Source organism: Haliaeetus leucocephalus, unplaced genomic scaffold, assembly GCF_000737465.1.
Source record: "Haliaeetus leucocephalus isolate CR32 unplaced genomic scaffold, Haliaeetus_leucocephalus-4.0 Scaffold141, whole genome shotgun sequence".
Lineage (NCBI taxonomy): Eukaryota > Metazoa > Chordata > Aves > Accipitriformes > Accipitridae > Haliaeetus > Haliaeetus leucocephalus.
The window spans coordinates 2,764,646-2,778,225 of record NW_010972577.1 but is presented as its reverse complement, the minus strand read 5'-3'; the positions used below and the strand labels follow the sequence as shown (position 1 = coordinate 2,778,225).

Sequence of the window (13,580 nt, the reverse complement as noted above, 5' to 3'; positions counted from 1 at the left end):
GTTTCCTATGGTACTGTAAGTATGGTCACTTTAGGGAGACAGCAGAAATGCCTGCATCTTACAGACACTATGCACAACTTTCATGCCTTGCTTCCATCCATTTGATACTGATTCTCATGGAGTTACTTCTGATCGACACATGGCAGCACAGAGCAGAGCCCGGCTGAACTGAACATTGGTCCATCTGCATTTGTCTTAAGCTGTCCCCTTCCATGTGACAATGTAAGACTGAAGTAATCCAAAGCTGCCAGCATTTTCACCCTGGGTGCAGGCTCCAGGGTGTTATGGTCCCTCAGGAGGTCTAAACAGCATTTAGTTGCTGCACTGGTTTCTAATGGAAGCCTTCCAGCAACTGAATGGACTACCAGAGATCCCTGCTCCTCTGACATGCCTCTTTCCCAACTCCCAAGAAAAGCACATCTTTTCCTTCCTTTTTATTCCTCCAGAAAACACTTGGAGCCCTGGCTTTGCAAGGCTCTGACGTTTACACAGAAGAGGTTCCTGGGCTCTCAAGAGCTCATTGCAAAGGCACTGATTAACTCCTCGGAACTTCAAGTCTTAGTACCAAGACTTTGCTTGGGTCAGAAATCCTGTAACGGGAGATTGCAATCCTGTATCACAGCACTTCAGATATGGACTACACTTCCATTATTAAATTTAACTTACGCATAAGAAATCAAACCATCTGACTAATTAAGACTTCTGGCACAAGTGGCTTACTGTCATTCAATAAGCCTAGAATTCATGAACAAAATAGATAATGATATCACCTCAATCATATAGTGCAACATAAAATCTATCATAAAATATAGTGATATTACTGGTGATCATACAGTGCTAAAACATGAAATAAGGTGATAGCAAATAAATAAACAAATAGAATCAGTCATAATTCCCAGTTTCATCTCTCTGCTCAATTTTCTCATTTCAAAAGTATCTCCTTTGAGCAAAGTAATATAGTTTTTGTTAAATTTTAAAGCAGCTTTCTGTAGACTCTTAACAGTACATACTACTGTAAGAGTTAGATCCGTTGACAGTTGGTATTTTTAGGCCCATCCTCAGCAAAGACAGGTTACAGATCTCTATCAAACAGATACTGTGCAGCCACAGTACCTATTATTTACCTGCCTATTTTTTATATTATTTATTATTTACCTGCCTATTATTTGAAAGAAACTCACACCCTTGACAGTGACTTTTCAGGCAACTATTGCATGCCTGTGCTAATCCACCATTAGGCAGTGCCAAGAAATTACCAGAACAGCAGATAGTTTCAGATATTATTGTACTCTGTCGTGCTGGATGGGGACCTGGCTGCTCTGACAGGCAGTATTCCCCTGGCATTTGAGGGAAATCAGATTTGCTGGCTGACAGTGACGTTTCTGTTTGCTGCCTCCGATGTCTCTGACCAGGAGGTACAGCCCACTCGCAGTGAATTCTGCACAGCTGAAAAAGGGCTGTCCCTTAGTGGGCATTTCTTGAGAAAGGTCCCCCATAGAATCAGTAGGCACTTGCTCTTCTTCTGTGCTGGTTATTTCATCTCATCCTCGTTATTATTTCTGGCTTATTGAGCATCAAAAGCCTAGTAGAAAAACACTAACTGCAATACCTTCTGTGGGCTGATGCCACTCAGATTCACCTGAATTAGAAGGTGATGTCTAGTGCTTTACCTGGTGCTTAAGCCATAGAGAGAGTTTATTGAGCTGAAGTGCAGCCCGCTTGGCACAGAGCGCCTGCAGCTCCAGGAAACAGCATGAAAATAAGGCTGAGATGATGTATCTGCCATTTGAACTGAAGGCACACCCATTTGGCTACCTGAACGCACAATCCTGTGCTACTGTTTGAGCCTGACTGCTAGTGGATGAAGCAGATATCAAAGTTTTCTTTTCATCTCTAAGAGATACGGTGCATAACTTCTCATATTATCCTATCACCCATCTTCATCTCTTACAGCAGGTTTGCTGGCAGAAGTGCAAAGGCCTGAGGAGATCTGGTGCTGCAGCTAGCAAAAACCCCCAGATAAAAGATGCACCACAGAAGTTTTCTGAAGGCAGCTTCATGCCCACACACCTTGCTGGGGAGAGCAGGGGTCACTGCAGACCCTGTTTTTGAGGAATCTGTTCTGGTTCCCTCCCATCTTACATCTTCTGGACAGTCAGTGCAAGCTCTCCAGACCAGGAGACAGAACTGGTTAAGATAATCCACTTACTTAGCAAAGGTATGAGAACAGCCCGTGTATGTCTTGAAGATACACCCTCTTTATCTGAAGATAAGAAAGGACTTTGTGCTTTTACAAATATTTTTGAAAAGTAAGCACTACAAAGCTACAGTTCTATACTAATGCAAACTTTTTTGGAGAAGTACCGATGTTCCTCAGAAATTAGTTTTCATAACTATAACACTAAATGCATGACTATGATTTTTTTTATCAACCAGAACCACAGAGACAAGAAAATAAAAGCTTGTTATCTGACCCCTAGTTGCTCTGAGCACTGTTTGCTGATGTATAATACTCTCAGGCTTTTGGTTTATAATTTTATCTCTTTTTGAATTGTGATATATATTAATTTAATGCTTTTGTGGCTTAGTATTCTCATCTATAAAACTGCACACACTTTGGTCATGTTCTTTGATGGCTAGCGATAAAGGAGAGCACATAAATTCTTCATCTACTGTTTATACTGCAGTAGTGGTATGTCTGTACTGGCTGGCACCAATCGGGAAGACTAAGATACCAGTAAACCATACGATATACAGACATGCAGTGAAACATAATTATGTCTACAGCTTCAGAAAACAAACACCCAGGATATGGGAAAAGACGTCAAACAAAGGCAAGGAAAGCAGAGATGGCTAGTTTGGTTGCTTCTACCTCTATATTTATAATGCAAATCACACTACCATAAATTCAACTGCCTTACTGATCAGTGGACTGTATACTGAAAAATTATTAACTTTGTCGATCAAGCAAGCCATAGCCACATCTTGCCATTCTTCAGTTTGAACAGCTCTATTCAGGTGAGTCATTTTATGGGTGTCTGCAGATCCTACTCATGTTGCAAGCTCAATGCCAGTTACACCCTGTTACTGTTGTGATGGCCATTGCTTCTTTCTTCCCAAAGCTAAATTACTGTAGGAATTTAAAGAGTAAAAGCCCTGTGAGATCTCAAGCATGCTGACAGCATTTTTGAAAATGTGGACTTTAACTTTTATTGTACAGAAAAGCACCTCTTTATTAGAAAATGGTTACAGACATACTTTATCAACAGGCTAAACGGAAAGGCGTGATCACACTTGTATCAGTGGCAAAGTCTGCCCTTCTTTTAGAAAGGTAAATACTGAAGTGTACTTTGACTCCTCTATCACCTGTGCTGGAACACTTGCAGTACTCCTCGGGGAAAATAACAGAGCATTAAACAAATTGTTCTGAAATAATTACAAGTGAAGTAGATACTGGTACTCAGATCTGATTTATGAGGAAACTTAATACACATAACTCCGTGGCATTCAATCCCGCTCCTTCAAAACAGAAGAATGGGAAATTCTGAACTGGCAGCTCTCTTTGGATTTTTGTGCTTTTTGTTTTGCTCCACATCAGCAGTTCTCCACTTCCCATGTAGTTTCTATCACACTGTAACACAAAAATACTGCTGCAGTATTGCAGGTATCTGTATACCAAGGTAGGCTCCTTTAGAATTCTATCACAGATAGTATAATATTTTAGTTTCCAAATTCTGATACATAACAAACAAATTTAAAGTTTAAAATAACCCAAAATGTGTCCCCTATCCCTCAGAGCATCACTGGCTATGTTGGAAAGCTATCAGAGATCAAAAGCTATGCTAAAACTGCAAGAGATCAAAAAAGGCCTATGGCAATATGAATGTGAAGTGATTAAGCCTATAGTTCTTCAGGAAAGATTGTTCCCTGGCTGAAAAAAAATTAGAAAAACTCAGACCTCTTGAGGATAGGAATTCAGAAGAACAAAAATAGCACTTCAACTTTATCAGGGTTTTTTTTTTACAAGCAAGAAGAGGAGAGGGACGAACCCAAATACACTGGACTGGGCACTGAAAGAAACATTCTGCCTGGGCAAAATTATTTGAAATCAACGGTTTGTATTTATAGCATATTTTGACCTATAATTGCTTCAGCATATTCTGGTACAAAGTTACTGTTGAATATGATAAAGAACATTTTAAGCTATTGAATGTGCAAAAAGCGTAAATGACTTTTTAACAGCACTTTTGTTTTGACTGACAAAGATTTATGTCAATGAGAATATTTTAATGAAAAAATATTGCTACAAAGCGTATGTGTATGCTTACTTCAGATATATATATGTGAATGAGACAGACATTAATAATGAAATACAGCTGCCTGTGAGATCTGGCCTTCAATTTTCCCTATTCCATTTTGAAATCCATCATGGAGGTGTGATATTTTGATAACACATTAGCACAGTTGTGACATAAAAATAGCAATACCTATAAATTAGTCAATTACATCTTTTAGTATAAAATAACAGTATCAAAGATGTCAAAACAGCCTTGCAATGCTTTGGCCTGATAGAAATCTATGAGTAAAAACCCACTACAGCTGATTAAAAATTATTTTAACAGGAGGGTTACCAGGAAAAATTGTGGGTTTCATGTTTAGAGCAACTGGGTATAAGAAATACATTTTGCAGAAGTCCCAGGCTGTCCAGATTATAAAAGTGCTTGCAGATGTGTCCCATTGATAGCAGCCCTCTCTGTCTGCATTATAAATGCAGTGCTGTGACTGCTCTGGGATTACCCTTACATGGAGGGGGTGGAAGGGCAGAAGGAGAAGGGGACAGGCAAGTAAAATAGTGTGAAGACTCCAAAGGCAAACCCAAGCAGCTAAAATACCTGAAATAATTACTTGTTCTGAGCAGATGGCAAAAAATTGATACTGAGTCACACAATAATAGCACCAAGAGCAAGACACATGTCCTCTTCCAACGCGTGGCATGTGCCCTGCATGATTAGAAAAGCTAGGACATGACCTCACTCTCTCTAATAAATCTATCAAAAGCTAAAAATCATGTTTCACCTGGAAACCATACTCATGAGTGCCATGCTGGTTTTCAACCAACAGGAAGTCATTTAACAGAAGGTGAGTGGAAGTGAATGATGAATGCACCCTTCAGTGTAGCAGCTGAACCAAACAACCCCTGCTGAAATCCTTGTGGGGTAGAATATTTTGGCAGGGAAAATGTTGCCTATACATCTTCAGCTGGGAACTGAGTCTTTCTACCTGTTATTCTCACCTTAAAAAACATATCCACTGTTTATCAGACACTCTACAGATAACACAGAAAACTTTTGAGTGTGATGACTATTTCATTTATCTATTCTCTCTCCTTCAGCAGATTGCTCTAGCTTTTATGAACAAAAAACTGCAGCCCCTCTCTCATCTGGTTGGACTGTTGCAATTAATAAGCTAAGACAAGCATTGCCACAAGCACGATTCATTATCATTGTTCCAGTCTGCGTTCAAATTATTTTTAAAATCGTTGGCAAAGAGTATTGTTGAGAGAGTAAAAAAAGATTGCTCAACACACCCATATTCTACAAGTTTCTTTCTGTATAAAAACATCACTCTTCATATAGGCATGTAAAGAATTTGACTTTCTTTCATACTAGACTGCAGCCAGTACTAGACTATTATTATTGTATTATACACACGACCAAATGAGATCAATAGTGAATAACCATTTTTTCTGTAATACACAACCTCTCACTCTTGCCTGAAACAAAACAAAACAAAACAAAACAACCCCAAACTATAAGAAAATATTTTCCGTTTTATATGATTCTAATATGAGTCAACTGTTTTTGTTTATTTGACTAGGTCCAGTGCTCTAGAAGACAACACAGGCATTAGATTTTGTACATAACTCACTCTCACAAGAATTCAAAGAAAGTCCTTTTTGACTTACTAAGGGCCTACCTACAGTGGGTCTGGTAAGACTTAATAACAAGTTGCACTTGTTTACAGTGTAACATAATTCTTTCCCAAGGGTCCAAGTTTTGCAACCCTTTCTCACATTAAGAAGCCCAATCATGAGTAATTCAGCAAAAACAACTGCCTTTTTTTATTTTCCAAAATGGTAACACACATCTAAATTTCTATTTAAGCTTCTAAACAATTAACTTTTAAAAAAAGTCTTACAACTATCACTGATTTTACGAACCCAAGCTTAAGAGTGCTAGTCTATTTGAGTAAAATAAAATCAGTGAAAAGTACTGCATATTTATTGAATAGCATGCAACTTCATACATTCCATCAGAAATCCCAAAAGTATGTCAGGGAAGTCCTTCAGTGTTTTCTGTCTTGTGCTGCAAACCAGAAATCCTTGAGTTGTCTAAACAACGTGGTTCTTTAAACAACAGGTTTGAATTCTCTCCAGGAAGAGCTGATCCTTATTTGGATATCAATCTAAAAGACTTAGAGCTATACATTCTCTCTAAAACTGTGTAGGAATGTCTCAGTGGTGGAGAGAGGAATCCAGTTAATGAAGTAAGAGAAAAACACACTGCCAGAAGGACCCTTTGGTGCTCTGTCCTGTCCTTTCCCTCTTGCCTCACCCTGTCAATCACGCCTGAGAAGATAGTATGAGCTGTTTCTTGCACACATGTACAACCCTCATAACAGACGGTTTTGAGGCAACTCTTAGGACAAGTCATACAGGGAGAAGACGCTTCATTATTGAAGTCTCTGTGTTACTTTATAGCAAGAGAAGGAAGTTTCACGCTAACCTGACACAGATGAGTAATCATCTTGATACCATTTCCCAGATGAATAATCTCAGGAAAAACTACTAAACACTATCAGTTGTGGTTCAGACAGCCCAGCCGGGATGAGTCAGTCTGTAGGAGCACCTGAAGCTTCAGAGAAGCCGGAAACCTGCCAATGATTAAAGGTAGAAGCCTCCAAAACACACGAGAAATAAGGCCACCGGCTTGTTTGCAGAAGTCCATCCATCATTAAGGTCAGACAGACCTTGCAGTGCTTTCTTCCCCACACGGTTATATCAACATCTAAAAAAGACTCGTGTCTCCCCAGTTGTTTGGCAGCCATGCCAAACAGCTCCGTGTATGAACACAGTATTGTATTGACAGAGGAGGGTTGCTGGCAAGCTCTATCATTTGGAGGTGAGGTCTAGTTACACCAACAGTAAACTCATTTTGTTGACATGTTAGGTTTGACCTAAGGCACTCTGCTAACATCACACCTGTCCCTCAGAAGGGCTGTAGTATAGACTGCAATGTAAAGCCGTCCCATGTACAATACATTTCCCCTGCTCTAATATAAGTTCAGAAACATATCACAAGCATGGTTTCATCTCTTTGAAATGGTTAGCTCATTTTTCTAGTATTTAAAAATATTGATCCTTCATGTAAGAAAAACTCCTTTATTATATTGCCTGTACTTACCATGAAGGTGATGTGCATAATTTTTATGCAGATTATGCATTTAAGAAACACGTAAGTGACAAGATTTTCTTACGACACTTTTTCATAGTCACTGTTTTTAGTCTAGTGTTGCATAGCCTTACAAATGATTTTCCTCTTTAGTCAGGAAAAACCACTGTCAGCAAGCAAGTTGCTTAATGTTCTTTACAACATCTCTTCTTAAGGTCAAAATTAACATATGTAATGATCATTTTAAGGAGTGACACTGTGATGCATCAAGCATGAAAGAGGTCAAGAGTAAGTCCACTAATAATGTCATCTTATCCTTCTATATCTCCAAATACTCAAAAGAATCTAGGTTGCAACTGGCTCATTCTCCTTCATGAATTTTTGGGCTAGTATATACATATAAATATATAGAATGGGTTCCTTCATGGGGTGAATCAGTGCAGAAACATTCTCTGCCTTGCCCTTATAGGAGCTGGTTTCCTACTGCACCAAGTGTTCACGTAGCCCAAGGAAATCAGTGCCTGAACTCAGGCACTCAGGTTTGGTGCTTAAAGTTAGGTGGTATGAATATGCCCACCTCCAACAGTCTGTTTATTTTCCCACAGAAGTTTGCCGAAATTCCCATAGATTTTGCTTAGAGCTGTATTGGTTTAATGTGATTTGCTGAAGAACTTGTTTATTCTTTACAAGTTTCTGTTTTTCATGTATAACCTTTTCCTATTTCCTTTGAATATTCTCGCAAGACTACACATCTCCACTACTGTATAACAAAGAATGCTGTTTAATATAACTATATTTTTATAAGTGGCTTAGGACAAGTAGGTTAGCCTATTTACAAAGTGTTTGCCTACTGTAAGCATGTTTTAAATACCTTACTTTACCTTACTTAGAAATCCTTTAAACTTTTCTATGCCTCTGCAGACAGAAGAGACTGAACAACACTTTGCCTTTTGGATTTAATTGCTGCTTCCTGAAGCGACCAACCCATATCACTGTATCAAAAGTGTTATGGCTGTTGCTGTTTAGGTTGTGCTGATCAACTGAACAAACCTTTCAGCTGTCAGATTTGACAGTGACATGTACATAACATCCTCTTTATAAAGTGGAAGCACTACAAACACATTGGAGAACCAATATACTATGCACTCAACCTTTTTCTGAAGAGGGGTAAGAATTGGATCTAATTTTTCTCCACAGCTGCATTCAAAGGAGGCATACTCCTTACAATGGCATTTTACAAGGCAGCACCACCAGCTAAGAGAGCCATCAGAAAGGGACTGGATTGCATGCAGCCAGCTAGCTAGGCACAAAAAGCATGGCAACTAACGGGAAGCAGCCTTTCTTCGTGGCGTATCAAGACCTCGTACCAAAACTGAACCAGTCTTGGCAATAGAGTTTCTGTGGTTTCCCATACAGTGGATACATTGGTAGCTCAGGAGCTGCAGTTGAAAAAGATCGGAGAGTATTCTGGGCAAGCCACGGTCAAGCTTCACTACATACAAAAGCAGAAAATACCAAATCTCACTCTGAAAGGGACAAAGAGGTAGAGAAGTAATTAAGTCTCCTCTTCCTTGAGCATACAGTCATTCTAGACTGTAAACTGCAAGATAAAAGGCCTAGTGATAACTCTATTATGCCAACAAATTATATGCTTTACTTAAATAAAGGAGAGACATTGTAAAAAGATGTTGTCCTTCCCTTCCCCGCCTTTTTCAGTCCATTTCTATTGCACACGTTTACATGCACATTTCAGGCACTGAAGCATTTACGGATGCACTCAAGCTAGAACCCATCCTACCAATTTGAAGCCCATAGAGTCATGCAGAACGCAATTTATTTCATGAGGAAGAAAGGGGAGTGCGATGTACTTGCTAGGAATACTTCTGAAACCTTGTCACATCTGTTTAAAGAGGTAACGTGGCCCAGGGTCAAACAGACTGCATGCTAATACATTTTTGGTGTTTTTTTAAAATTGACACTGGAAAGCAAAAGGTGGTTTATACATACAGCACCCCCTACACTGAGGTGTAAGCTGGGTGTGCCTTATGAAACTCAAGATGCAAGTGCCCTTAAGTGGAGACAAGTACATTTGCAGAAGTGTCCACATTTCTTATAAATTAGTCATTAGTCAGAAATTAAGGTAAGTACCCAACTAAAATCTATTTTCTTGTTGCCTAAGCCTCTTTTTTTTTTTTTTTTTATTCTGAGCTCTCTTTAATACTTTCTGACTAATTTCTGCAAGGACAGTTGACATGCAAAATCACAAAACCTGAGACTGTCAAGGTACATGAGTCAGATGTACACCAAGGTGTTATTTTGTTGTAACAGCTGTCTACCGTGCCAAATCGATGCATGTTTCCACTGACACAAAAGAGAAACCTTAGGATATATCCTCAAGTTAGACAGAATTGTATCACTTGAGGTATATTCAACTGAGGTCAAAGAAAAGGTGTGCTGATTATCTACAAATTTCTCATGGACTGGTCAGCATTACAATAAAATGGTAATTATGCTTCATTAATCCATCCAATTAATTCCTGGTCCCTTGTAAATAAGGTTAATAACATTGGTGCATGTGATATCAATGGACTGATCTCAGTCTGTGGAAAACCTTTCCATCTGAATTGTTAGCAGCCAGACTGTTTTTTCCTGCCAGAAGAAAAAAAAAGCCTCTAGTAAAACACCAACTAGACTATTATTGCCACACTTTTCTTTTCAATAATATTTTTCATGTTTACCTTTCTTGCATCTCGTATCATCTTCCGAATAGTTTCCTTTATCGTGTAAGGCTGTGCTCGTGGTGGATGAAAAAGCAGATCAATATTTGTGCCACCAGAAATTCCAGGCATCAGGTAGGGCCAACCTAAGTCAAGATTTGGAGCTTCCACATCTGATTCAATAGGCCAGTATGTTCCCGAGGAAGAGGTGTCATCAATGGCATTGTTAGAGGAATAAATTGTGTTTTGGGGAAGTTTGTGAACGTTGTTCAAAATATAATCAATTTCCTCATCGGCTAGGAATTCTGAGCATCTCTCTTTGGAAAGAAATTCTTTGTAGGCTTCTAAACCTCCTTCAATTAGAGCATCAATAGCTACTCGGTACCATTCCTTGTAATGAGGTTCAATATAGTTGTCTGGTCTGCATTCATCATGTAAGGACGATAGCAAAGATGAAGTTTCCATTTTCACATATATTTTGTATAAAGTCTCTTAAACTTCCATTCGTGAGCTGATGAAATGTATCTGTAAAGAGAGAAAAGTAAGAAAACAATATTTCTAGAGATCTATGACATGCACACAGATTTTATTCAAAATACTTTTCTGGTAATGTTGCTCTAAGTTTTTCTAGCACCTTCCAAGAATTTAAAAATGTTCTGAAAAGGCTCAGGGATTAATATTGTCAAATGAATATTAAAGAGCTAGATAAAGAGTTTCTTCTACATATGACAAAAGTAAACACATAATTAAGTGATTTGATGAAGTTCTTATTTTAAAAGCTACAGCAGAGCTCATAATACACTGAAGATCTGTACCAATAACACCAATAGATACCCAATGTATGCTCCAATACACTACCGTAGGTTGTGTTTAGAAACTCTATAACAACTGACAGAGCCGTGTTCAGAGAAACACTTCAGAAACCCATTGATTTCCTACTTTTTGATGCATTAATCTTTCTCTGCAGCACATTCCTTTTCTCCGACTTCTTTGAAACCACAGTAATTCAGGTCCTTCTCCTTATCTATCTGTTCTCCCATGCTGATCTAATCCATTTTGTTGCTCCGAAGCAGGACCAGCCTACCTTATTTCAGTGAGTTATGAGGAACTCCAGAAAGATTTCTCCTCCCACATCTGGGATCAAACTCTGAATCAGCAATCTGATGTCTAGTTTCCACCCTGCTCATTCCTTCTGCCAAAAGGAGCGGCTGCTTTAATCTTACCTTTTTTTTTTTCCCCAAAAAACATTAATAATAAATTGTTTACTGCTGCCGATTTATAAATTCATTCTTGCCATCTTTTTACTTCATTTAATAAGAGCTGAGAGGGTTGGTTTCTGCTGTGACAATTTGGGATTTAAGGTAGAGAGAGGACAAATGGCCAATGTTTCTTCCTTCACGTTTGTGCAAGCCTACAGGACTCCAGCAACTCCTCCAGCAACTCTAACGTTCGCCTAAAACCTAAACTGCAATGAATTTCTGCACTGGACTGGTTAGCCACAAAAAAAAAAAAGGTGGGGAGGCAGGGAGCAGGCAGGATTTTCATGAGAGAGCCATGAGCATGAGATACATGGTAGCACTGTTTCATCTTTCAGGGCTAGGGCATGAAGCTTAAGAGAAAGACAGAAGTAGGAAGGACATCCAATGAAGGCAGAATAGTTACAAAAAGCATATAAAAAGTATAGCTTGAAAGTTAACACTGGGTTTCCCTACAAGCCTAATTAATAGTATAGCAGTATAACAGCAAGGAATAGTCATGTGGAGTTCTGATTTCATTTACTGGCATATAAACATAACACAATTCTCTCTTCACATCAAGACCTTTCAGATATTTTTGCCAACAGTGCATTTGCTTTCCACTGTCTGCTGGGAACAGTTTAAACCTTCTTGAAAGGAAATGTAAATTATCTACATTAACCTAAAGGAATGAAAATCAGAATCTCCATACACTACTGATACTCCAAAGTCCAATTAAATGTTCAATTAAACCAAGATTTCTGAGGAACTTGGGAAGTCTGAGGTTAAAAAATAGACCAAGAAAGAAAAATCCAGATCTGAGGCTGGCATCAGCATGTCATATGAAATAATTCCATTTGAATCCTGTCTCTCAGCCAGGTAGCAGGGTAGATCTTCCCAGATAGGATTGCTTTCGAGCCTGGGGGAAGGGAGTGTTTCTGGCTGCTTCCAGAGTAGCTCTTTGTGGTGAACTGGAAAGCAGCAAGCGAAAGGGCTCTGACTGCTCTCCCCCGACTGAGAATTACATGTATTCCTGTGACAGACATCCAAGGCTTCATTCTACACTGCTCTCACAGGTAGAAATAAAACGTTATAAAATAGGAGTGATACCATTTCACTTTGCCCAGATGCAGATACAGCCTGAGGTGTAAGGAGACGGAGAACCAAGCACGCGGTACAGCCGAGACAGACTGATTCAAAGGGCAAACTCTTACAATCTTGTAAAATTAAAACTTTTGCATCAGTGTCCCATGGAAGCCAATCATCTGGAACAGGTTTTCAAGACATTTTAGATGAAGAACGAAAAACTACCGAGAGTTCAAAATGCAGAGTTACTCAGCTGAGTTGTCCTGAAGAGTCTGAACACTAATGCAGGTGACTTTACTGAGAATCTAATACAACCCTCTCATAGGGCCCTCCAGGACAAGTAACTCTCTAAACAGTGTAATAAAACAGTCAGTCTTATTATGACATTTAAGGCTAAGTCTGATTTTACAAAGGCAAATGAAAGATATTTCTAAAATTCTTATTACTTTGTAATGGATATACTTCTAAAATAGGAATTCTGCCACTGATTTCGTATATACAGTTGAGAAAGACCTAAGTGTTTATTTCAAAAGCTTGTCTAAATCCCTTTTTTCTTCTCACTCTTTCCTTTGAAAATAATATAAGGGAACAGGACTATACTTAATATGTTAATTTGTGCAATATAAAATACTGAATGTTATGAACAAATAAAAGGGAAAAAATGATTGCGTGTGTGTGCTGGCTCACGTGTGTTTTTTGTTTGGTTTGGTTCTTTTGATTTGTTTTTTGTAATAGTATAGTATATTGTTTGACTTTTCATTGAAAACAATGAATTAATCAATTGTGGCATAGGTCAAATGCAGTAACTTATGCTCAGACTTATGCTGAAAGCAGGGTATAAATATACCATAATCTTGGAAAGGTGAGACTTCTAGTGCAGTGTCTTCCAAACTAGGATAGTTACATCTTTGATGTTGATCTTTGATTTACAAGTGTTGTTTATAAAAGAAGCTTAAAGCAGTGCACATTTATTTAAGAAAGTAGATGTAAAATCTGTCAGCATGGAAATAAATCACAGAACAGATGAGACAAATGAGAAAATTCTAATTCTGGTTTTTGGAATGAAGGACATCAGCATGCCATACATTCAT

The 13,580-nt window shown here is 38.6% G+C and overlaps 1 protein-coding gene across 1 annotated transcript in view; it reads right to left on the bottom strand.

Annotated features, from left to right (window-relative positions):
- The window catches only part of FAM83B (family with sequence similarity 83, member B), a 45,427-nt gene extending 34,794 nt beyond the window's left edge, over window positions 1-10,633 (bottom strand). The window contains exon 1 of the mRNA XM_010561096.1: window positions 10,190-10,633. Coding sequence (XP_010559398.1) covers window positions 10,190-10,633 — 444 coding nt within the window. The remainder of the gene's footprint in view (window positions 1-10,189) is intronic.
- Between the last annotated feature and the right edge of the window lie 2,947 nt (window positions 10,634-13,580).